Raw genomic sequence first — 27,597 nt, forward strand, 5'->3', positions numbered from 1 at the left:
CTGATCATTATCGGAATTATCTACACTTTTGGGAATCCTACATTCATCAGTTTTTATTTTTGATAGCGGTTCTTCTGTCTTATCAATCTCGCATATGCTGATATTTTATTGTAGATCAATGTCTTATAATACACAGAAATATTCATTTTTATTCTGGAATAGATAATTTTTTACTGTCTGTTGTTTTCAAAGACTAGAGTAAAAATGTCTCTATACCATTAAAAAACTTTGCAACTTCAACAGATGCTATACTGCACAAGCAAGAGAAACAATCAGCTTTTTTCTCTTAACCCTCCTACTGGCCGAGGTGGATGAAATAGCCAGACCACCCCCAGCATTTTTTAATGGATCAAAACTTCATCGGCAATCTACTTTTTAACAAGTATTTACCCTCCACCACCATTAATCCCTTAACAGCGATTTTAGAGCCATTAGCAGATTAACTGTGGTGGAGCGACACTGTTGTGTCACTTCACTTTGCATGTACTGTGTTACTTGGAATTTCCTTTACTGTATAAGGATATTGATCGTTTTTTTTTTTTTTTTTTTTTGGCACAATTTATTTATTGTCTCCTGCCAAATCTGCCAAAATAAATAATCAATCCTGAAATGACCATAGCTCAGCCTATGCAATGAATATATTTTAGTAATAGTAAATTTCCTTCACTTTACTGACAATATAGATTTTTTTTTCAAATGTTTGTTTGCATTTAACATATTTTGTCAAATATTTATATTTTTAAATAACATTTAGTGAAATAAATATGACACTTCGCTTTCTTTCTTTGCAAAGTATCTTTATATGAATCGTCACATTTCAATTTTAGGAACGATTTTTTTATTTTATTTTATTTTTTTTATAAACAACAAATAATTATAAACTGCATTACTCTGTTTCTGACTGTGTCTTTTTTAGTATCAAAAATTTATATCCAATGGTATTTTATCAGAGACTCTTCGCCTTCTTCTTTTGCTTAAAATTGCAACAGATTTTTTTTTTTTTTTTTTTTTTTTTTGTAGGATGCACATTACTATAATATCCAGTGCTTAACCAATGTAGATATGCTAAAAATATAACAGGATATCCTGCATGGAATGATTTAAAATGTATGCTCATTTTTAAGATTTTTTACTGCAACACCTCCCCCATCTCCTCTCCTGGAACTCAGTTACATAACTACTTTCCATTTCTACTGGTTTGAAAGCTTTCAAACAGTATTCAAAATCTCTTATTTCAGTTTACCATTTTGACAAAAGAAATAAAGCAATAATATTGTTGTATATCGAAACTTCTAATTCTGTACTCTTTCTTTTCTTTGCATCTGAAATTAGCTGTTCAGTGGTCAGCTGAAATTATTCTAAGATTTAGAAATACTATGCTATATTTTCAATATGTCAAAATGTTTATGCACACCACACAAAAGAAAGTTCAGTTGTGTTCAGTTTTTTATTTAATTTTTTTTTTTTTTTTTTTTTTTTTTTTTTTAATTCTAAATATTACTACTTCTACTGCTGCTGGTTGCTATTTCTGAAATATGTCTTAGAAATGCTGGACAATAATCCTCTTAGCTGGAGGAAAAGCTAAAAGTCTTAGATTACTCTTACTGCTTTTGAGAAACACAAGAGAAAAAGTTTCCCAGAAGTCACACTAAATTGCCTCAAGCAAGAATGTCTTGTTTCGTTTTCAGTTGTTTAGACATCCTAACACAGAAAAACTGACATTTCTTTTACAGGCTGATGATGCAGTATTTATGCCAAAAATGATTTCTTTATTTATAGTGATCAGTTTCACTTTTATTATCGAAAAATTCTAAATTATTTGATACAATTATCTTGAAAAAAGATTTGAATTTTTTAAGAGAAAAGGCACATAGCTGTTACATAATCATTTATTTTTTGGGTTGGCAGGGGGGGGGGGGGGTTAAGACCTATTCAATCTGCAAGCAACTGTTACAAACGTAAATCACTTTGGGAACATGCTCATGCAGTTTAGTGTAAAATAGTAGCAAAAGTTTAACTACTTCAATAATGTCACGTATCTAAACTAGAAGAAAACGTTATATCTGCTGATGTTAGAACTCTTACATAAATATTTTTTCTACCATGAATTCTCTATCAGATATATTGTAATCAATTTACAGTTTTTTGCATTCATGTATTCACAAATGAAATATGTGCAGTATAACAGAAGAAAAATATGTAGTATTTTCTTTTTCATTGGGTGAATTTACAATGTTCTTTCTTTGTGTTTTGAAATGAAAGTGCAAATGATTATTTCTTACCATTTTCGCTAATAGAAAATCTGCTATAATTATATGAGTGACATTTTACCATTTTTCTCCCACAGGAGAAAAGAAATAAGTCAATAATATTGTTCAATCTGTCGAACTCTATTGTACCAGAAATTTTTATTATCATACTTTGCTATTTTGTAATAAAAAAAAATTATTTGCGCTACTTTGAAAATTTCTAATCTGTGGCACAAACTGCTATGAAAATTTAAAGACAAAATTTCAGCAAACCGTATTCTTATTTACAAAAAAAAAAAAAAAAAAAAAAACCATCTAATAATAGGCATATTTGAAAAACAGTTGCATTAGGTGAGATTATGGTACACAGAATGTTTCAAAAATTAAGAAATAAAATATCTCAGAGAATGATTTACCCTACTATTCAGAATTGTTTGGAATATAATTAAGGTATTATATATATATATATATATATATATATATATTCTAATATTCCTTTCTGCTCAGTAATAAGCTAACGAAGATTACTGACCCCCCCCCCCCCCTCTGCACTGGGAACCAGATCAAAAGAACATGCCCAACAGGCAGTGCACTACAGTGCTGCATGCAATAACTGAATAATTTACAGGCAGAAATTTCTAGTTTTGTTTTTCCATCTTTCTGATGAGCAGACATTCGAAACATATTATTCTGATATTGCATTTGTAGGATGACAGTGTTTTTAAATATTTCCCCTATTACCCAATATCACATAATTTCCTGATTTATAATAATCAGGAAATAATATGTATATTTTCTGATTTATAATTTGATAATTTATAATAATCAAAACCTAGTTTCAGTGTCGAAAAATTAAACGTTATGTGGAACAATTACTATGGAAAAATAACGAATTAAATAAAAATTATATAAAATCAGGATACTGTACCTATGTTTCGAAATAAAGTTCAATTCTATTGTGAAAATATGAAATTTCACATTTGATGCATGCGCATATACATATTTTGTATGAGAGAATATATGCAAAAGTATCGCTTACTTTAAAATTGGAGCAAAATAATAAACTAGCAGAAAAAAAAAAATATATATATATATATATCAATTTAAATCATAATAATAGATTTAGTTTAATCCTTTATCCCAGTGAGAGCAAACAAAGTTTGCGCCTGAAAATATCTTCAGGACTAAATATAGTGTTGTACTATCTTATCCAGTAAGTAGTGCAACACCAATATAGGGATAAAGGATTAAACTAAATCTATTATAGTCTAACCTAGTGATAAATAAATTTAAATCATAATAGTTTCTTTCATTTTGTAAAGACTAATTATACAGGGAAACCAAGGTGAAAGTGCAAAGATCAATAGATTATGATATTTTGAAAAAAAATTAGTGATATGATTAAAGAATTGCATATTAATTCTCTATAAAGCAAAGTCGTCGAAGAATAATTCACAAATTTCCTGAAGAAAATTTGTGAATTATTCTTCGAAATATGATTTTGAACAATGATAACATAATCTAGAACGTCGGCAGTTCAGTTTCTTTTTTTTTTTAAAATAATTATTGTGAATTATTTCTTTGAAAACAAAGGAAATGTTCTGTCGAATAAGCAATCAGACAAAATTAGCACAAAAACATTAAACATTGGCTCTCCAAGGTAATGCAATATTTAACCCTTTCTGCCCTAGTGATTCCAATTGGAATCACTAACTCTCTCTTGGCTTTCATGGCCCATATTACGTGGCGAATGATTCCAATTGTTATTACGTCGTAGTTCCATTCTTTGCCGCCAGATTGCAGCTGTCTGCTGTTTCTCCACGATTGGTTGTTCGCGCACATTTTCCTTTTTTGTGTTTACGTCCGCATGGTGTGTCGACATCCTAGTGCTCTTGAAAATAATAAGAGGTATGTATTATACGTATAAATCATACCAATATCAGTTTTTATAACTTAGATAACTGTAGAATATTACGCATTATAGAGTATAAGCTCGAAAGTTGAATATTTGTTATCAGAATATAACGATTCCATTTGGAATCAGTCAGTCACGTGTATATAATATGTTAGATACGACCTTGTTTATTCGCGATTACATTTGGAATCAGTTGATCACGTGTATATAATATGTTAGATACGACCTTGTTTATTCGCGATTACGTGGCTATTTGTGCAAATGCAAATAATGAAGGCTATTTGTTTCTTTTACAAATTTACAATTTTTATTAAAAAGTATTAAAATTTACAATTTTTTTCTCTAAAAATTGTAAATTATTTGTAAATGGTGAAGTACAAGAAAGATAATAATTTAAAAATTAGCTTCTTCTGCACACATTTATCACTCAAGTGTTATCAGGGGCGCGGCAGCACAGTGTGCAATGTGCGCAATGCACACAGGTGCCAAAGAATATATTTCGCATTTTGTTTTTGCTCACTAATACGTTTTTATAAAGTGATTTTTTATTGGGGGGTATAGGGGCACCAACTAAAGTTTTGCACACAGGCACTGGACACTACTGGCACGCTACTGAGTGTTATCAATGAAGAATAGAAATTCTTGATATAAAGTTAGGCATTTGTAGTGTGTCACAATATAATTATGAGTTTGATATCTTTTTCTTTTAGAATATGTAGCGGCCATTATCATCTGAAGAAATTGTATTTCTCTTGAAAGGGGATATATCGGATGTTGAGGATGCTGAGTTAGAAGATGATGTGGATGAGGAAACATTGAGGACAGCTGTGCGAGGCAGAGCTTCAGATGAAGGAGCTACTGCAGGTGAAACTTTCAATGAAGACAGCTACAGTGTGCCTGTGGAAATTCATAGGAGGAATGGTGATGAAGATGACACACCACTCAGTGTGCAACTTGAAACACGAAATCAGGGTCAGCCACCTATACGTGACATAAGAAATCGATGCTGGCGACACAAAAACATGGAAGCAATAGATGTGACCTATAATTCCAAATTTTCTGATCCTCCAAATGACGATTTATGCCCATTGAATTATTTTGAAAAATTTATTGATAACAGTGTCACAGAAAATTTAGTTGACCAAACAAATTTGTATTCAATGCAAAAAACAAGAAAGTCTATCAACACATCTGTGATTGAAATATGCAAATTTATTGGTGTGCATATTTTGGCTGGAGTTGTTAAGATGCCAAAATACAGAATGTACTGGGCTGATTCTACACGTTATGAGCCTATTTCAGGAAGTATGACACGTGATTGATTTTGCAAATTGAGAAACTATTTGCATGTAAATAATAATGATAACATGGTTCCAAGAGAGCATAAGGACTATGACAAACTCTTCAAAATTAGGCCATTAGTGGAATCTCTGAGAAAAAATTTTCTAAAAATCGAGCCAGAGGAATACAACTCAGTTGATGAAATGATGATACCACTCAAATCTCATATATCTATGCTACAGTATGTAAAGAGCAAGCCACACCGCTGGGGGATAAAAGTATTTGCATGGGCTGGAGTAAGTGGGATAGTGTATGATTTTGAAATTTATGTGGGCAAGGGGACAAAAGTGAAAGATGGTCCCTTACGTATGAGTGGCAATGTGGTCATGAGGCTAGTTGAGGATTTGCCTAAACATAGGAACCATAAGTTATTTGTTGATAATTGGTTCACTTCATTTAACCTGGCTGTAGAACTGAAAAAGTTGGGCACATATATATATATGGTGGGAACTGTCAGGAAAAACAGATTGGCAGGCTGCTCTTTGCTGACAGAAGCTTCTTTGAAGAAAAGTGGTCGAGGCTCATATAATTATAGAGTAGAGACCAATGAAAATATCATGCTACTGAAATGGCTCGACAGTAAGACAGTTCACCTTATCTCCACTTATAAAAGTCAAGAGCCATTGAAAATGTCAGACGATGGTCTGTTGCTGCTAAACAACATGTGAATATCCCTCGTCCATCAATAGTCAAAGAATACAACATTTTTATGGGAGGTGTTGATCTGCATGACATGCCTGTTCAGCTATATCGCACCAACATCAAGGATCGTCGCTTCTACTTGAGGATCGTATTTCATTTGATCAACATGTCATGTGTCAATGCATGGCTCTTGTATAGAAGACACTGTGATTAGCAGAATGGAAAACACCAACCACTGCTTGATTTTGTGTGTGATATTGCTACTGGCCTTCTAAAAAGGGGAACGAATGAACCAAGAAAAAGAGGGCACCCATCTGACTCGTCAAAGCCAGGACCATCGAAGAAGAAGAGGGTAGAGAAAGCACCGCGTCCTGTTGCTGATGTATGCTATGATGGTGTGGGTCACTGGCCAGAGTACCTCCCTGACAAGTCAAGATGCAAACTGTGTATCAAGAGTTACAGCAGAATGAAGTGTGGGAAATGTAATGTTTCACTCTGCCTGAACAAAGAGAAAAACTGTTTCAAGGAATTCCACGTAAATGACTTGAAAGTCACAACACCAATATAGCAAATGTTTATAGGTTACGGTTACGACTTTATTATTGAATTGAATATCTCTACTTTTTTATGTCATACTATGTTATGTTATGTTTATGTTTATTTCATTAGTAATTTTGTATACATTTTAAGTGGAAACTTCCTTATTTAGATATCATTATATTCAAAATAAATGCATTTAGATGTACACTGGAACAATAAAAAGGAATTTATAAGAAAGACGAAGACTTTTTTTACATTGCTTTCCACATACGCATCACAATGTCCTAATGATGCCAAATGGAATCATTTCAGAATTCTTATCCTAAAATGTATTTTTCAGAAAAATACTTGATAATCTTCCTTTTTAAGACTTAAAGACAAAATAAATAGAAAGAAAAAATTTTTTCACTTGTAAAAAAAAATTCAGGTCAGAAAGGGTTAAGGGAAGAAAATATGCAAAGATTTATATTTTGTCCTGGAATTTAAAACTGTACAATAAAAAGAGAAGATAAAAATAATTTCTATATTTTTAGTCTCCCTAATACAACTAAGAGTCCAGTTGCCCAGCATAAATCAAGGAACTGCTCTCCTTATCATAGAGAACTGAGATCCAGCTTCCCGAGATAATCTGGATAAGAGTGTTTTCTACAGTGTGAAGGATTATCGCACCTTCTAAAGGAGAGAACAGCCAAATTGCACTTCTTATCTATGTTCGATCAACAGATGTACCTAATCGTATCCAGATTTAGCTGGATGTATGTATATGTCCTGGCCAGTTGGAGGGTTAACATCCACTTTCACATTTTGTTCCAGAAAACATGCATAACAACTGTTTAAAAAAAAAAAAAAAATTCTTGACCAAAAAGCTCTGGAAAGAACTTTAATGGGATTATATTGATCAAGTGCATATAATAAACAACTAAGTTATACCAACTAGTTTCACCAACTAAGGCTGTTGGCATCTTCAAGGTACATAACTGATGTAAGGCACTAAAAAGTAAAAAACTGTTACAAACTATAATCAACCGATTCCAATTATATTAAACAAAGAACAGAGCACGTACAATACATTCATAGAGCATGGATGATATCACTTGTTGTTATTTAGGAACGTTCTATAGTTGGCACTATAATTCAGTTCTGGCGAGTTGAAGGATCTGATAAGGGTCTTCCAGATCACGGGCAAGATTAGTCCTTGGTTCTTGTTAAGGTTTTGTATACAGCGGGCGACTGTTGTGGCTTCCTTAAAAATTCGGGAGCAGAAGTCCTCCTCCATGTAAGGAATTGTGCTCCTATCCCGCTCTATGGTATGGTTCGTTCTTGAGAAATGAAAAGCTAACCCCGATTTTTCTTCTCTGTTATTATTGACGTCACCCATGTGTTCTTTTTGCCTAATTTCAAGGCTCCTTGAAGTTTAGCTGATGTAATTCAAGCCGGACGAGCAGGGTATGTTATAAACTCCAGCATATTTGGAGAAAGGATGGCTATCTTTTGGAGATCTTAAGAATTGTCTAATCGTTTCTGTGGGTTTAAAGGCCACTCTTATTTTATGTGGTCTAAGGAGTCTAGCAATCTTATTTGAAACTGTCCCTAAGTATGGAATGACGATGGCAGAAATATAATGTACACCATCTTGTTGTCTTTGTCGGGGTTCAGAGAAAAGTATCTTGTGGACAAGTCTTCGAGGAAATCCATTCATGGTAAGGTTGGTGGATATCAGGGATAGTTCTTCCTGGAGGTCTTGTTGATCTGTTGTAAGGAGAGAGGCACGGTTCTTCACATGTGTACAATACTAAGTTTCTGAGAAATGTGGTGGCAGGAAGTGAAATGTAAATAACGTCCTGTATTGGTAGGTTTGCGGTAAACTGAGAGGTTGATACCACCATTCGGAAGCTTCTTAATTAAAGTGTCCAAAAATGATAATCTTTTTCAAGTTCTAGAGTGAATTTGATTGTGTGGTGTAAAGAGTTGATTTTGTTAAGAAAGTCGAACAGGTCCCTTTTTGTGTGGTTCCAAACGATAAAGATATCATCCACATATCTCCACCATATTTTATTCCATTTTCTTATGGAATAAAACCATATATCAGCAATTGACTGGCCTTGCAATGGGCAGCCCCCTCTCTCCATCTTGTGCTGATCTCTTTATGGAGGATTTTGAAAGTAAAATCTTAACTCAAACAGACCCTAAACCCACAGTATGGTGGAGATACGTGGATGATAACAATATCTTTCAAAATGTTTGAAATTTATGGAAAATTATATATTAAAAACCTGTCTATGTCTATATTATATATAAAAACTTGCCTACCACATCAGTTCGCACTTCACGCACGCAAAACATGAAACTCAGAAAACAAATACAGCAACTCCTGACAAATGACAATGTTCAATTGGATTGATTGACATAATAACCGATCACAGCCACCAGGTGCAATTGTCTCTGAGCTCACCCAGCCTTGCCTTTCTGAGCAGTTTAAAAATATTAGAATGCTAAGAATTTGACCTGCTGTGCCCTATTTATATCTTTTCAAAAGTCTCAAAGGTGTATGTATTTTGAAAGAAATATAAACCCCAACATCAGAATAAAAGAGATACAAAACGAATAAGTGAAGCAGAAATAGGAAGAAGGTACACAACAGTGTTAGAAGAGAAACTTAAAAGTGTGGAGAAAGAAAAAAACTCGAATTTAAGACTGAAAAGAGTAATGAAGGCGATAGAAGATGCAGTTGAAGAAACAGTACCAGAAGAAGAGAAGATCAAGAAGAAATGGATTACACAAGAAACACTGAAGTTAGTACAGGAGAAAAGAATGTTGAATATAAGAAGGGATACATCAGAACAAACAGAAGAGCAATATAGAAGAAAGTGTAATGAGGTGAAAAAAGCAGTCAGAATGGATAAGATGAAATGGTTAGAAGCTAATGCAACAATATAGAGCAGTAGTATGGAGAGCATAAAACAAGGGAAGTATACAAAATTATCAGAATCATTAATAGAAAGCGGCAACCAAAACAGACCACAATTAAAGATGAAAAAGGCAAAGTATTGATGAATAAAGAAAAAATTGTACAACAGTGGACAAGATACTGTAGTGAGTTATATGAAGAAAAACTAGATTCAGATAGCATTGGGAAACTGACTGAAGAATTGAAGCAGATATCACCACCAGATAATAAGCATGATATGGACATTTTAAGAGGAGAGGTAGAAAAAGCAATAGGACAGTTAAAATACAACAAGAGTCCTGGTAATGATAACATTACTGGAGAAATGATTGAATATGGTGGTGAAAGTATGGTTACAGAAATGCACCAACTATGTAATATGGTATGGAAAGAAGGGAAAATGCCAGAGGAGTGGGTGAAATCAATATTAGTAACATTATACAAGAAAGGAAATAAGCTAGAATGTAAAAATTACAGAACAATTGCCTTGATAAGTCACCTTGGTAAAGTGATGATGATCATATTGACAGAAAGATTGAGAACACAATTGGAAGCATACCTTGCAGATGAGCAAGCAGGATTTAGGAAGGATAGAACTACAATTCAACAGATTTTGACAATGAGGTTAATAGCAGAGAAAGCAAGGAGAAAAAACAAAAACACATATACTTGCTTTGTTGATTTTCAGAAAGAATTTGACAGTAATGACCAAAAAGTGACATTAGCAGTTCTGGAATCCTATATTATTGATAAAAAACTAATAGCTATATTAAAAGATGTTTATCAGAATGCAGTTGCAGCAGTTAGAATAGCTGATGAATTGGGGAAATGGTTTAAAACAAGCAGAGGTACTAGACAGGGAGACCCAATATCACCAAGCATTTTCGTCGCACATTTAGAAAGAGCAATGGACAAACTGAAGGAAGATGCCAAAAGAATATCTTTACACGGAATGAGAATTAACAATCTGAGAATAACACTGTAAAAAAGAAATAAAGATTAGGATTGCAAAGGGAAAAACAAATCTGAAGGCCATGGATAACATCTGGAAAAGTAAAGTGATCAGCCTGCAAACAAAACTAAGAGTACTGGAAACATGCATCTTCAGCGGTGTACTGTATGGATCTGAACTGGGTAATAAATAAGGAATCAAGAAAAGAATTTTGGCATTTGAAAGAACTTGTTACAAGAAGATAAGGATGGGTACAGAAAATCACCAATGAAGAGCTCTATCAGAAGATACAACCAAAATAGAATCTAATGCAGAAGATTATAAAATGGAAGCTGCTATTATTTGGACACATCTGTAGAATGAGTGAGGACTGGAAGATAAAGACATTTATGTTTGGTATTTTGGATGGTTAAAACAGAAGAGGTAGATCGTACAGAGAATGGATAGACGATATAAAAGACTGGTGTAGAATGGGTGTACAAAAACTGTGACACTGTGCACCGGACAAAGAAAGGTGGAAGAAGAGATAGTGAAGCAGGCATCGGACATTAATGGGCCGTGAGCCCATGGCTTGTGATGATGATAATGATAAGAATTTGACCTGCTGAGCCCTCTTTATATCTTTTGAAAGGGCTCAAAAGTGTATGTATTATGAAAGCACACCTGGGCTATTAACATGAATGCGATGCAATGTTATGCATCGAAAAGTGCCCTCTTCATGAAGTACTAATGCTTCATTACCTTTGTGAAGAGGGCAATGAAGCATTTCTATATCGTGTTTAATTTTAGGAATCCCACGAAGTAAGCAAACAATTAGGGGAGTCTTTAACGGGAATAAATCCAAAAATATAATATCGGTGATACTGATATTTTGTGGATGAGCACTGCACATCTAGCACACCCAGAATATTTACCCCTGGTAGTTACCAAGGGTGTTAGAACTAGTTTTTTGCTTGGAGGGTGGTGAATGAGGGGAATAGGTTGCCAGTCTGTTGTGGATGCCATGACTGTGAATAAGTTTAAAGGAAAGTATTATTATTATTATCTGAGACCTCCAGGGAGTCAAGGACTCATCGAGGGAGGCTATAAATAACCCAAACCAACTATCATACCTTCCCTTAAATTCATGTACACTAGATGCATTCACTGCTCTCTGGGAGAAACACCTAGCTCTTACCCCTTTCTTGACTGTGAACAACCTTAACTTCCATGGATGCCCCCCCGAGTTCTCTCCCCGCCTTCCATAAAACAAAAAATTTCATCAGTTGAAATGCTATAACACCCATTTAAAAGTTTATAGACCTCTATCATATCACCCCTCATTCTCCTGTTAACCAGAGTCAGTCTGCAATCCACATACTTGCAATCTGTCCTCATAATCTAGGCACGGTATGGTAGAGACTGTGCAAATGTTGGATAGTTCTTGGTATGATGTTTAGAGCCTCCCTTGACGAGTGTATGGGCTCCTTGGAGTAGCTCATAATAATAATTCTGCGTACTGCACTAAATCTTTGGTTTAGTGCAGTATGCAGAATTTGGACCTTTGCTTAATGAGTATTAAGTTTGGTGCAGCTATACTCAAGGTAATAAACACTTTTCAGAATTGCATTTATATGGTTTATATGCAGAAGTGGGCATAAAATATATGTAGCCTACACTTATGTTGTACTTAAGATTTTAACTGAATGAGGTATAGAAAGTTGATTTGATGTAAAATCAGATATTTAAGAGAATGCACACTGTTGTGTATCACATTATGATACAGTATGGCATTAAATTTCATATCAAAATTGCAAATGTTCGACTCATTTCTTTACTTTATGCATATGATGCTATACTCTGGAGTAAATCTGGTTCAGTCATTAGGATTCTTCAACTAAACTGAAGTTGAAGAATCCTAATCCAATTTTATCAGCAATAAAATGATGAAAACTCTGAAAACAGATAGGAACCTGGAAAACATTAACTATGTTCTCAATGGAGAGCCTACAGAACAAGTAAAATTACTTCTGCTTTTTTTTTTTTTTAGTAGCAAAGGCAAACTAAATTTTAAAATAGATAATACAATAATGAGGCTCTTACTGTTGGAGCCAGTTAATAAGGAATAAGAGAGAAATTAGCCAAAACACTGGTATATATATGACAATTGAAACAACTTATGGATATGAGGCTTGGCTTAGAAATAACACAATTGGTCAAAAATTAGAGACCACAAATATGAGAGTGCTGAGAAAAATTAGAGGAGTAAACAGATTAATTATCGGCATTCAAAAAAGTGCGAGTGGAGCTTAATTTGATAGTGTTACTAAAGCACAATGGAATAAGAAATGCTCATAAAATGTGTGTTTGGGCAAGATGGCAGGATGACAAAGATCAAGATGCCACTATATTGGACACTCACCAAATAAGGTTACGTTGAAGGAAACTTTTAACAGGAATTTGTACTATCACAGTATTCTATATGTTCCTTGAGGGTACATATCAGGAATTTCATGATGATGATGACAATTAGCTTAATTTCCTCTGCAAATAATGTTATTCTCTTAAATTATTAGCCAAAAGGCATCATCTCTAATCCAGAGTATTTTAGTAATAAAGTGTGACACCTTTTGGTTACGTCTCATCTCATCTTCTTTATACCCTCTTTTACCTTGTGATGTTGAGGGTTTTATTAATCATCGGACCTCAAACTGTTCACATGATAAGGTGGTCAGCCCTATGCCCTGGTGTATCCTATGTCTTGTAGTGTTTGAGTTCTCAAGGCCGGTTTGCCTACTTTGTGGGATGAAAAACTCCAGGATAAACTGGGGGAAAAAACCCTACTATCCATACCCAAGACCAGCTAACTTGGCTATGGCTGAGGAAGATCCTTCAGCTACTCACGTCACTGACAGGAATCGAACCCAGGACACTCCTTCCCTAGGCATATGGTTGCAAAGCGCACAGCCACTAGGCTAGCCATACAGACCTTTGGTTACGTGTATATGGAAATATGATTTCTGCATTACTTCAACCTTGGTATCACTTACTTCTGTGTCTGGCTGCCACTGATGAGACCAGTCTGGGTAGTGACCCTTTCCATAATGCATAGCAATATACATGTCGTAAGGATATGTGCTTTGCATTATGGGATACCAAGGCAATTGATGTCAAGTCATTAGCCTCTATATACAAGTAGCCCAGTCCGAGTGAACTTCACATGAAAACTGCTTACACTTGGATAAAAGATGAAACCAAGAATTTAATTTCTTGGCATCTTTAATTTATAGTATAATCAAGTGGAAAAAATTTAAACATGTTAACTTTAATTATTTTTAAAACTTTATTTTTTTTAATATGGTATTAATTATTATCCTTCTAAAACTAAGTGATGATCACTTTCAAATTCCTGGATACTTTTGTATCCTGAACCAGTGTGAAAATATGACTGTCAACAACAGCATAGTCAATTAGATTTTTTTTTTTTTTTTTTTTTTTGTGTGTGTGTGTATGTGTCTTCTCTCCATGTGAATATGGTGTTAGTGTGACGACTAGTCTGGGTTCTGAGCAGAAATCCTGCAGGCACTTACCATTATCATTAGCTTTGTCTTCAATTCTCAAAACATTTCTATATGCCTAGGATTCATTTCCTACCTTATAGTTTAGATCTTTAACAAAAATTATCACAAATCAGTTTTTCCATTTTCTGTATGTTCAATGCTTTCTCTAATTAGTTGAAAAGTTCCTCCATTTCTTCCTGAGGTGCAGGACCATTATGCACAAATAAGTTTCTCTGTCCAATTCCCTATTCTGAAATATGCCCACATAACTACTTGAAATTTCCTGTCAATTAAGAATTTTATCTGCTTGCTTGGTGTTGAATGGCATAGCCACTCCCTCTCTTCCTTGATTAATATTGTGCAAGTACTATATCCTATATTTATTATTTAGCAGAATCTCAACTGTTTTTAGTCTTCATCTAACTAACTAACATCAATTATGCCCACATGAGACTTCTCTAGTTCTTCTTCCAGTTCAACTTCTTTTCCATTATTATGGTAACAGTGCTTATCTTCAAATCTGCTGCCACTGAGTTTGTTCTAGAAGCTGACTTTTCATTGCTCATCCTGATTCCCCAAGGGAAGAAAAACAAAAAAAAACTAGTCAATGTACCGCTGTTGGATACACTAGTCTGAAACACACCTAACATTCCACTTTGTCCAGATGTTTTTTTTTGGTTGAGACCTCTGTGCAGGATCAAGCTTTTCAAGACCATTTTGCTCAAACCATGTCACAACAGCATCTGCAGAATTAGGCAGTACACTGTCATATTGAAAGAGACATGAATCTTTTCTGTAAAATTGCCAAAGTTAGGAAGGAAGCATACTTGCTGGTGTTCTCCCTGCCCCCAGACACTACAACCAAAGGGGCCTAAATCCATACCAGAAGATATAGCCAACACAATTACATCACCATATTTTGCAGCTGGGTTGATGCTGTAGGATTATTAAAATTAGATATCCTACAAATTAAAAAAAAATAATTAAGAAGTTAATGTGGTATTATTTTGTAAAGTTGCTACACATTTAATTGTCTTTGTACATTGCAGGCAAGATGTTTTGAAATGTAATTTTTATATTTTAGCTATTGAAGTCTTGCCTAGATATAAAATAAATATATAATGACAGCTCATACAAAAAATTAATTAAACTCTAGTATATAATGTAGAGTTTAATTTATTGTATGAGCTGTAAAATGTATATTTCTGCTGTTTATATCTTAGGTAAATGTTAAAAAAATGTGTTAGGCTATCACTTATGAGAGAAAGGGAGGTGCCTGCTATAATCACATTTTGAAAGTGGTAAACTTACTTCAGCATTTTAAATCCTATGAAATTAAGAATATAATAAATTATACTTGATTCATAACAAAATTTAATTACATAATTTTCATGTTTATTTTAATTTCCCTGTTTCATGTATAATGCGCTGAAACCAGTAATGACTGACTGAAACCTCTCAAGTGTACAGCTGTTCAGAAGGAGGAGAAGAGAAAAACGGTAAGAGAATTGTGGAATTTCTGCATCTTCAATATGAAAAGAATGAACAGAAATTAGAAGAAATGTTGATCATAGAAGACTGCTATGTCTTCTATGATCAACATAGCAGTGTCTTCTATGAAATTCTGAAAAGTGAAATCCTTTTAAAAAGAGTTAATTGTGAAGTTTATTATAGAATTTATTCAGTTAAAATCGAGAGAAATGTTTTGCTTTCCAGTTCATATAGAAATGAGCAAAATGTGTCTTGTTTTACTTACGATTCTCAGTCTGATGTGATAGAAACAGATGTGAGAATTGAGCTAGACAACTGAAGATGCTCAGCATATATATATATATATATATATATATATATATATTGAAAATTTTAAGCATGAACACAACAGTGGGACTGGATGGCATGTCGGCCTGCGTGCTACAAGAACGTGCAAGAGAACTAGCAGTGCCTCTGTCAAAACTGTTTTATCTAAGTCTCAGCTCTGGCAAAACTTTGAGGGAGTGGAAGGAGAATAAGCTAGTTCCATTGTATAAAGGTGGCTTCCAAGACAGAAGTAGCAAATTATAGACAAACTGGTATCTCAGGAGTATGATTTAAATAAATTGACATTGTGGGTGAAGGATAATGGTTATCAATTTAATGTCGCAAAATATAAGGTTATGCACTTTGAACTAAAAAGATTATAGACTGTGCACCACACTGATGGCACTGGATTAAAGGAAATTGACAAGGCTAAGGATGTGGAAGTAATGGTGAATAGAGAGTTGGAGTTCAGAAGCATACAGCAAAAGTTGGCAAAACAATTCAAAAGATTACTATACTGAAAATACACTATCAAGTAAAGATAGGAATGTTATTTTCCCCTCCTTATAAGGCTATGATTTGGCTGCATCTTGACTACTGTGCACAGATTTAGTCACCTGGATCTCTTGTGTATCAGGAGATGGTGGTGGTGGAAAAGATCCAGAGATGAATGTTCAAGCTGGTTACAGGTCTGTGGAATGCTCCCTCTAAGGATACAATGAAGGTGTGTTAACTGCAAAGTTTAGTCAATAGGCAGAAAAGAGGGACATGATCAAAACTAATAAGTTACTAATTCTTGTAGATAAACTTATATGTTGGTGATACATAACTGTCATGTCAATTTTTAGGGAAAGACAACGTATATGTTTTGTTAATTAAAAAAGAGTTACTAAAAAGGATCAACAAATAAAAAGGAATTAATAAGTTACTAAAAAGGATCTATACGATAGATACAAAAGAAATTTTTCAATACATGACAAACAGTGAGAGAACAGGGATCACCTTTGGAAGTTATTTAAGAATGTAGTTAGTAAAAGTGAGCAATATCAAAAGATTTCTGTTAATTGTGAAGTTTATTATAGAATTTATTCAGCTAAAATTGAGAGAAACTTTTTGCTTTCCAGTTCATACAGATATGAGCCCAGCAAAATTGCTTGATTTTTTTGCTTGGAGATTGGTGAATGAATGGAATAGATTACCAAAAGCCCTGACAGTGAATGATTTTAAGGAGAGGTATAATAGATATTGTATGTATCAAGATATGTGTGGGTCTCTTGTGATGAGTCTTCTGACACCATGGAGATACCTGTATAATAATAATAATACCAATAATAAAACAGTGATTTAAAACTGTTGATATGGTTTTAAGTACTTCTTTGATGAAGTTTGTTGAGAAATTCTTACTGAAAGTAAATTCCTTCTAAACTGGTGAAACTGTTGATACAGTTTTGTAGTATATTCAGTGACTTTCATATAGAAAGTGAAATAAATCACTAAGGTGTTTTTGAATGAAAACTAGATATGCTGTGTTCATGTATTATATGACTTAGTATGCAGGATAAATTTAAGTGATTTATGTTGCTGTTAATGCGGAAGGAGCAGTATGTATTTGTTTTCTTCCTGTGTGAATTTCAAGAGAGCAAAAGCTATATATGTGATATCATGGGATATGAATTTGGTGTGCAAGTTTGATTTGGAGTTTATTTTCAAGTGTTTTCTTTTTATTTTGCAATAAAGAGTAAAATCACTTGAGATGGTCGAAGTAGTTTACTAATGGTGCAAATGATAGGACTGTATGTGCAAAAAAGTAAGAAAAAATACTCCTCACCATAGTGCACTTGGGAATGAGGTGTTTCTTAGGCTTGTGTGCATAAAATTGGAAAAGGATAGTATGATTACGCATACTTCAGGAAAACATTCAATGCTCTACATGTCAGTGGTTGTATTCATTACACAATGAAGGTATGCATTGTTGAATGTCAGAGTTTATATATAGCTTAAGTGTAACTGCCTTTTCAAATAAAATGGGAATGTGCAGTTATTCAGGCAGTATCATATTATCATTTACCAGAATATTAAAATTCTTGGAAGTCATGGTGGATTATTTCCATGCTCGGATGCTGATACCTGTTAAGGCAATCCCATACGAGTGATTAGTCACCATGTAGTGGTGCATTAGTAGTGGATGGGTAGAAAGTTGAGGAGTAATAATTCTTTAGATTAACTAAATTAATATATAAATCATCCTACATCTTCTTGGCATTATATATGAAACATAAGATAATGTTAAACTGCTTAATTTTAAATGGTTCTGATAAAGATGAGAAGTAATGTTCATAATTTCAAATGGGCTGTGACAAGTCTCATGTCTGTCCATCATAATTTGTTTCATTAGTGAAATGTACATTCCATAAATACAGATAGATAGTTTTTATCATTAAACACCCGTACTACAGTATTTCATACCTGTCCATGAGTTTCACCAGGAGGATGTCCTTGATAAAAGACAAGGGCAAGACCAAAGTCAGCAATACAAGCAGTCATATCATTCTTAAGTAACACATTTTTGCTTTTGAAGTCTCTATGGGCAATGGCAGGTTTGTGACCTTCTCCCTTAAAAGGCAGCATCTCTTCATGTAAATGCATCAACCCTTTAGCAATAGAATCAGCAATAGTTAGAACTTCAGTCCAGCTTACAAGGTTTGCCTACAAAAAAAGAAAACAAAAGTTTTAAAAAATGTTTAAGAAAATTTGGTCATAATTAAGTCTACATACACAATTTAGTTTTATAAATGGTTCACAATTATCAACAAAATTTGAAAACTGAAATAAAAAATTGCCATTTTCTGGTGGCATTGTTGTTATTTGAAATTATGGCTAAAGCAATTAAAGCTGAGGCCAGTGTGCTACGCTTGTTTTGCATTATAGTGCATATGTACAAGAGGATTATTAGATAAGAGAGCCCAACACAATATCTCATAACTTTCTATCATCAATCTTTTTCCAAATTGATATATTATTTGGTAGGTTTCATTTAATTAACTACTACATGTCAGTCTTCTAGAGTGTTCCTAACTGCAGCAGACTACCTATATCTTGCTTTCCTCTTGATCTGAGGGTTTCTCCTGACATTCTTGCTTCAAACTGTTTTGCTATTTTTTCTTCCCCATTCTATTTAAATGTTATACCTCAGATTAGCTTTGCTCACAAACTTTCGAATAATAATAATAATATCAACAGCTTTTTCTATTATCTGTTTTCAAGTTTTCAATCTTTTAATTTATTTTTATAAGTAATTCTAAAAAAACAAACAAACAAAAAAAACAGCTAGTGCCTTTCATTTCCTTGAGCTGGCCAATCAGAGATGACCGGCTCAAGACTATCACTAATTATATGTGGCAACCGATGAAGAAATTGGCAAACAAGTGCTGCCATTTCTTGCCTAACTCTAACAGGATATGACCTTGTCTGAAATAGCGCAGGTTCTATGATCAATTTTCTTGAGTTTACGGGACGAAAAACCTGAGTTTCTATGAGAAAAAACCAGCTTACCCACGCCAGAGATTGACTAACTCGGGGACCAGTCAAAGGCTTAGAAAAAGTTCCTCCAATCTCAGCGACTAGATTTGAACTTAAGTCTATTTACTGTCATGACTTTATAAAATCAGATATTTCAATACAAATCTAAATTATTCTTCTCCAAATTTAAATTCAACTATATTTTGAGCTTTTCTCACGTGTTCTTTACCATATGCTATGGTACAACATAACATAGTACAATGGAAACTGAGTCAGGAAATTTCTATACAATTTTCACATTGTAGGGCATTGTCTCTCTCTCTTCATCCCAAACAGATACTTGGATAATAAGAATTCTGTCCTATCATCTGGGAATCTATAGTCTGCATGTTCTAAATTATACCATATAGCCAATGCAAATTTTTATATCACCATAATTTAGGTCAAACACTATCTAATCCACTTTTTAGTTCACCTAATGAAATGTGTCATGACTGCATGTCTCCTACCAACTTGGATAGAAATGAATACTTGGGTATAATGTAGACAGCATCCTCATGGTGCACTTTGGAGAACACACAACAGTTCTATAGCAACTAATTTTTAATGCTTGCAACATAATAGAAAAAAAAAAATAACACTGAAACAAGTTGACACAAGAAGTTAATAAAACTTTATAAAATCAGATATTTCAATCTGAATCTACCAGATTATCTTCACTGAAATCACAATTCAGTAAGATAAACAGTAACGGACTTCAAACGATACAAACCATGCACTAGTGAAATTTGGTACTGTACATAGTGAGATGCGTTTTTTTTTTTTTTTTTTTAAATACTACTGCTTATTAACTAATACACTCTTCCAAATTTTAGGTACAAAAACATTATTACAGTTAAAGTTTGGGCAATGTAGTTGTGCTTCTGCAATGTCTTTGAACAAATGCTCAAATCTGAAGCAGAAAAAAAAAAAGTGAAGTAAATTACTTAAATCTAAAGAGCCATTAGGCTTCATTTTGGCAATATAAACATTATTTAAATTAAGGGAATATTAAATCCCACATTGTTTTAAAATCGGATAAGAAACTCAAAGATTGGAATCAGAGAGTTTCATGCCGAATATAGTATAATAAAACTATAACAGTATCGGCGACTACTAGCATGAGCTAATGCAAGTAGTTCAAGTACGTAGTACAAACTCGGGGACTCGCAGCAAAGGTGGTAAAGTTCTGATCGGTATTCTTGGTATTTTCCATAATGTAAAAACACATTTCGTAGGAAATGCATGCTGTTATTACATTATGGTGGGAGGTCACTACCCAGACCGGTTTCAGCCTTTATTGAGGCTTCATCAGTGAGTAGCTAGACCAAAATTAATACCAAAGGGTATAGCGAAAAGAACTTATATACTCTGCTATACGAGTTGTCAAAAAGGTGCACCCATTAAGTTACTTAAATATTTGTACTACGTATTTGGACTACTTGCATTAGCTCACGCTAGTAGTCGCCAATACTTTTATAGTTTATTATACTATATTCGGCATGAAACACTCCGATGCCAATCTTTGCGTTTCATATTCAGTTTTAAAACAATATGGGATTTAATATCCCCTTAATTTAAATAATGTTTATATCGCCGAAATGAAGCCTAATGGCTCTTTATATTTAAGTAACTTAATGGGTGCACCTTTTTTGACAATTCGTATAGCAGAGTATATAAGTTGTTTTCGCTATACCCTTTGGTATTAATTTTGGTCTAGCTACTCACTGATGAAGCCTCAATAAAGGCTGAAACCAGTCTGGGTAGTGACCTTCCACCATAATGTAATAACAGCATACATTTCCTAGGAAATGTGTATTACATTATGGAAAATACCAAGAATAGCGATCAGAACTTTACCACCTTTGCTGCGAGTTGGCCGAGTTTGTACTACGTACTTGGACTACTTGCATTAGTTCATGCTAGTAGTTGCCGATACTTTTATAGTTTATTATTCTATATTTGGCATGAAATTCTCTGATTCCAATCTTTGAGTTTCTTATTCGGTTTTAAAACAATGTGAGATTTAATATCACCTTAATTCAAACAATGTTTATATCGCCGAAATGAAGCCTAATGGCTCTTTATATTTAAGTAATTTAATGGGTGCAACTTTTTGACAACTCGTATAGCAGAGTATATAAGTTCTTTTCGCTATACCCTTTGGTATTAATTTTGGTCTAGCTACTCGCTGATGAAGCCTCAATAAAGGCTGAAACCGGTCTGGGTAGTGACCTCCCACCATAATGTAATAACAGCAAACATTTCCTAAGAAATGTTTTACATTATGGAAAATACCAAGAATAGCGATCAGAACTTTACCACCTTTGCTGCGAGTTGCCCGAGTTTGTACTACGTACTTGGACTATTTGCATTAATTTAAATGCAAGTAGTGAAACTCTCTAATTCTCATGAAACTCTCTGATTCCAATCTTTGAGTTTCTTATTCGGTTTTAAAACAATGTGGGATTTAATATCCCCTTAATTTAAATGAAGTAAATTAGTTTTTAACCAAAAGATTTTGTGGTCAGTGTCAATTCCATGCTGTGCTAAACCAAACTTCAGACTATTATAGATGACAACATTGGTGTTCCTATAGTCTCTTCTCAAGAGATCATCCTGTTTGTACAAAGTAAAAGGGATTCCATGACAAGGAACTTGGTAAACACCAGGAAGGAATGGAGAAGGCTGTTTATCCTTGGTAGAAAGAAAGAAGGGTTTGTTAACAGGGAAAAAAAAAAATGGGGATACTACATTATATTTCTTGACAATATTTGAAAAGGGTTCAGAAATTCCAGCAAGATAATGAATTGAAATTGTCTTTGTAATTTTCTGGTTCTTAGGAGTAAAAAATGTGCAGAATCTGTACCATTCTGTTGCATAATACACTGGATATTGTCCAGTTCTAGTTTGAGATCAAGAGGATTGGAGAGCAGACAACAAAAAGGGGCTTGAAAAAATATCATGTTTAGTCTCCCCCCCCCCACAAGCTGGGTTTCTAGATTATTTCACCTTTAGTATACCTACAAGGCTAAAAGGTTTTGTTATAACGTTCTGTTACATATTTCTATTACTACGTATTTCTCAACTCTGCTTTGTCTTTGTGTTCTTTACTTATAATGGTTGACTGTCTTAACTATTGACTGCAGCCATTTATTTATTTCTACTGGATCATCCTATGTTCTCACGCTCTATAGTCTAACAAATTTATTTGTTTTACAACTCTGTCATTTAGACTAAGTATTGAGTGCGAGATTATAAGATTTTAAACTAAAGTCAAAGAAGATATTGTTAGCATTCTCTGCTTATGTTAATCGTTACCTTAAATTAATTGTGGCTTAATTATTGATCACTTAAGCTTTATCTTATGCAGGTACAAAATTTTCAGGATAGTGCATTGACAGAATCAATCCCATGTGTTGTTCACAAACCATTTAATTAAATCAAAAAGGAATATTTACAGTTTGATTCACATTAACATATATATACAATTGCATTAGAATTCTTCTTTAGTTATTTTCAATTCTTCCTAATTCAAACTTAATTCTAATTTTTTTCCTTTAAAGCCAAATCACAATCTAGAATATCCTGATAGTCATATATACACAAACTGACAATAAAGCATACCTTGAGTAACCTTAATTCAATATCAATTTACATTATCTTATTGTACCCATAAACAGAAAAACTCTATGTACATTCTTGTTCGGAATTATGCCACATATAAGTACTTACAATTTTAGTTCAGCGTTGCCTTTTACATGAATTCTTTGTTCACATGAAAGTGCTCCTTCTTGTCTTTCTTTGCTTTTGCTGGCTCATTCTTGATTTCTTGCCAAATTTCTTCTTTGTCCAAGTCATTGATTATTCTATGCCCTTTAGGACTCTTAACATGACAGTAATGTGCAGCTCTTTACAATAATTAACACAATACTTCATGGTGGCAGACCCAGGGAGGATACTGAAAAACCTAAGATGTATGACACTTCTCTTCTGATTACTGACAATGGACCTCATGTGGCAGCAGGCTGAGGTAAGACAAGATGAAAACCCTAAGACAAAGTCTCGCTTTATATAGGTCCGGACCTCCATTGTAGGCATGCGCACGTCTCTCGAAACTTCCATATATGGTCATGTGTTGATATTTGATCATGATGACGTCATACTTCGTGCGTCTTTTGAAATTGTCATATATGAACATGAGTTAACGTTACACAATGACATCATGTGCCACATTGTTTTAACAAAGGCTCATTATTAAGTTATTGCAAAAATACAAAACTATTACAGACAAAATCTGACATTTTACTAAGTGCAATCTCCTTAGAAAAAAATCTAAAAACGAACATGATAAGTTACAGAGTAACATATCATGAGAGATTTTACAGTATGATAGGTTTAAAAATCTTTCGTGGATAAGATTCACAAAATAATAATATACAAACTGCTAGTAAAGAAGTGAGGAATGATATTTTGCAAAGAGCTAGCAGCCAAAGGCTGTAAGGGAAGAGCTCAGATTACAGTAAATACAGTAATAACTCTTCAATAGGTTTTTTATCTCAAAAATATATGTAATAAAGTACCAAGGAAAACACTGTTAAAAACATTAAATCCATATGCTTTAATAAACTGGACCTTAAATAACATATTGCCAATACAGTTCAAGTCTCACTACAGTACATACCAGTAATTTAACTATAATTAGTGAAATCACTGACTATTATAAACTCACAAAATGTCATGACAAAAGTAGCATTGACTTTGAAAAGAATAATAAGATATCGAACTAGAAAGGCTTAAGGCTTTGCTAAAGGTAATTCGCTATAATAAACTATTTCTGTGGTTCCTATAAGAGTTTGCTATGGTGAGAGTTGCCCACATTTAAGTTGCAAATCAATAGTTAAAATTAAAGGATGTATGATGGTTTGATGTTGATTCAGGTATAAGATGTGAACCACATTATTATTAAAAACCAAATCTGAGAACCTTTAAACAAATAATTACTATACAAATTTATTATAAAAGTCAGCATTAAGAATACTGAACTATGAAAATAGATAAAATATCAACTGCTATTTTTTAGGAAACCTATAGACCAGGGTCACACGTTTTACTATTTAGAGAGTGTTCTTAACATCTGTAGCCAGTTTCTTTCCACTGCTGGGTGAAGTCCCCCCCCCCCCACAGTCAGTCTTCCATTTAATCCTATCCTGCTCTTTTGATGCCACTGAGTTCCAGCTATCTCTTTAATCTCATCCTTCCATATCTCTTTGGAATTTGGAACAGAATTGCCAATTGCCATTTGGATCTTTTAATGGCCATTCTAATGTCTCTCATTCTAGTCTGAGATCTGACCAAAGTATCTTTCTATCTAGAATGGTAATACCGAGTAATGATCTTTCCATTTTCCTGTGGGTAATCCTCAACTTACTGGTCAATTTTTTAGTGAAAGTCCATGTTTCGCTTCCATATGTCATGACCAGAAGTATAAAACTGTCGAATATTTCTCCTATTGAAAGTTCTTAGCAAAGATGGCAAATTAAATACAGGAATTGATAACAGAATAAATAGTGCTGGTATGGCAGGAAATGAACTAAATAAATTTTATTGAATAAAAGAAACCAGAAAGAGAATTTTTAACATGTCAATCTGAGAAATTAATTAGCAATAAAACAGACATCAAAGACTACAGAACACAGATGCTTTCGGTGGTTGAATCATATTAAAAATGAAGATATATATATATATAAATCTAATATGCTGTGGTCACTTAAAACAGAATGAGAGTTGAACTCAGAAATCTCACAAACAAGAAACTAATCAGGAAATACCGTGTTAGATTAATGGAATGTACTGGTTGCATAATGATATTATGCAACTTATTATTTTTCCTCACAAACAACTTATATATAAAAAAACTTTCTAAATAAATATTTGTCAAATTCATTTGTTGAAGATATTTTATGTCTCTTTGGTTTTAAGTTCAAAAATCTGTAATACTATTTATTACCAATAAATTAACATTTCAAATGAAAATAAAGAAATTGCAACAAAATAACATATCGTTGAATCATTCAGTTGAACACAGAAGGCTGATCAGTGTACTCACCTTCAGAAAATCACAGAGAGAACCTTTTTCATGATAAGCTGTAATTAACCAATACTCAGCTTGCAGACTATCTCCCCTTCTTTCAGAGCCTACATAAACTAAAATATTTTCATGCTTCATTTGAGGTAATTTATATATCTCTTGCTCTACAATCCAGGATGTGCGATCCTATTAAAAACAGAAAAAAGAAAAATAAATCCTAAAGAAAATAAATACTACATTTTAAAATTATAAACATACATTGCTAGTTTTGGAATCTGTTGCATATTCTTTTGGTATTGCCAGGATCGGTATTCTGTATTTTTTTGGTTTCTTATATAGCAGGGGTGGCCACAATGTGGCTAGTGTCACACGGCTCTTCATGATTTACCAGGAAAAAAATAAACAAAAAGAGAAGAGGAGACAAACAAAAAAGAGGAACAAAATAAAAAAAAAAAACAGAGAGGAGAGAGAGAAAAACAGGGTTAATAACAATTACTGCAAAATAAAGTTTAATTTGAAACACATTAAATGAAGTTTACTTTGAAGAATTAGAATAATTTTAAAGTCAAAACACAATAATTTTAGTTACTTATTTACTAGTAGAGGCCTTTCTTGTATCCATTTTTTTTTTTAGTAAGCTCCTTAAAATTAGGTATGTAATTAGTCAAAGCAGTTCTTATGAGTTTGTTACAACCTTGCCATGCGCACACTCACTTACTCCTGTACCATCGCATCGGTCAAAGGTTGCAGCTCTTCTAGTCTTACTGGAATTATTTTGGCTCCAAAAGGACGTGTAGTTGGCCATCCCTGTTATATAGTGTGAGAGAAGGCTCTCATCTCAATAAACAAGTTTCATTTCAAATATTGACACAAATTTATTATATGATTTTTATGGCAGGCATTACAGATCTCTATTATAAATATCCAGTTGAAATCACAGTCAATCATGATTATTATTATTGGTAGGCCTCCACAAAGATTATTAGGCTCATCATGAAAGTTCCTCCCAATCTTTGCAACAATAACTAATGAACTGCTTAAAGGACAAATGATGTCCACAGTATATGTAGAAGGATCCCTAGCAACTTCAAGAATTTGAGAATAGTTAGAAATCTCTCGCATTCTAGTAGGCAACATGAACAGTGTATATGCTGGTAGAGAAGGTGAATTAATTGGAAAATAACTGTAAGTGGTTGTAAATTTTTCCAGACACAGTATTAGTTGCAGTTGTAAAAACTGAAACTAGCTGAAGTTGCGAACATTAAATCTTTAAGAAAGATGACATTGTAATTTGTAAGTGGGATTAGAAATAATTCAGATTTAAAAGGGAGAAGGGATGAAAAAGATGGTTTCATTTGGAGAGCTGCTGAGATAAAATGAACTAAATCAATTTTTTGCCAAAGAAACGAGGATGTGATTCTAGGATAAAACATGATTTAAGGCTAACTGTAGTTTTTAATGAGCAAAGCAGTGGTATACCAGCTAACCACATATTATGTGGCCAACCAGACTGGTTCAAATCCCTCTGAAAATAAATGATTTTCAGTAGTTGGTGTAAGACCATCTCTGCATATTGGAGCCTAAAGTGCCACATTTGTAAAAGTTCCATGTTTGGTCTCCATACCAGGGGATTATAGATTATATAACCATTTGCATACCTATAGCACTAATATTAATGAACATGTTTAAAACCTTTCGTGGGTAAGATTCACATAAATATATATATATATATAAAACCATAATTGGCCAATAGCAGCAGCATTTTTTGTGATAGTTAGCTGGGTGACTAAGGCATTGGAAAAGGAAGATGCTTATACAGACATATAGAAATTTATAGAATATTTAGATATTGCCAAGGACTTTGATAGATGGCTAAGTTTGTTTAACTAGTTTTCAAAGGAACATGGATAAAGTGGAAAGGATCCAGAGAAGTGACCACGGTGGTGTCATGTCTCTGGAACGGGTATGAGGATAGACCGATGGAATGCCATTTGTAGGTTAGAGGATGAAAATAGAGGGGTAATAT

The 27,597-nt window shown here is 33.6% G+C and overlaps 1 protein-coding gene across 2 annotated transcripts in view; it reads right to left on the bottom strand.

Annotated features, from left to right (window-relative positions):
- The window catches only part of put (activin A receptor type 2 punt), a 212,732-nt gene that overhangs the window by 75,929 nt on the left and 109,206 nt on the right, over positions 1-27,597 (bottom strand). For both annotated transcript variants that reach the window (XM_090393363.1, XM_090393371.1), the window contains exons 5-6: positions 25,590-25,757; positions 18,389-18,628 (exon numbers count right to left, since the gene is read on the bottom strand). In XM_090393363.1, the coding sequence (XP_090249489.1) occupies positions 18,389-18,628; positions 25,590-25,757 (408 nt within the window). The remainder of the gene's footprint in view (positions 1-18,388; positions 18,629-25,589; positions 25,758-27,597) is intronic.

This window comes from Typopeltis vanoorti, chromosome 1, assembly GCF_054136105.1.
Source record: "Typopeltis vanoorti isolate ZY-2024b chromosome 1, IOZ_Tvanoo_1.0, whole genome shotgun sequence".
In the NCBI taxonomy this organism is placed as follows: Eukaryota; Metazoa; Arthropoda; class Arachnida; order Uropygi; family Thelyphonidae; genus Typopeltis; species Typopeltis vanoorti.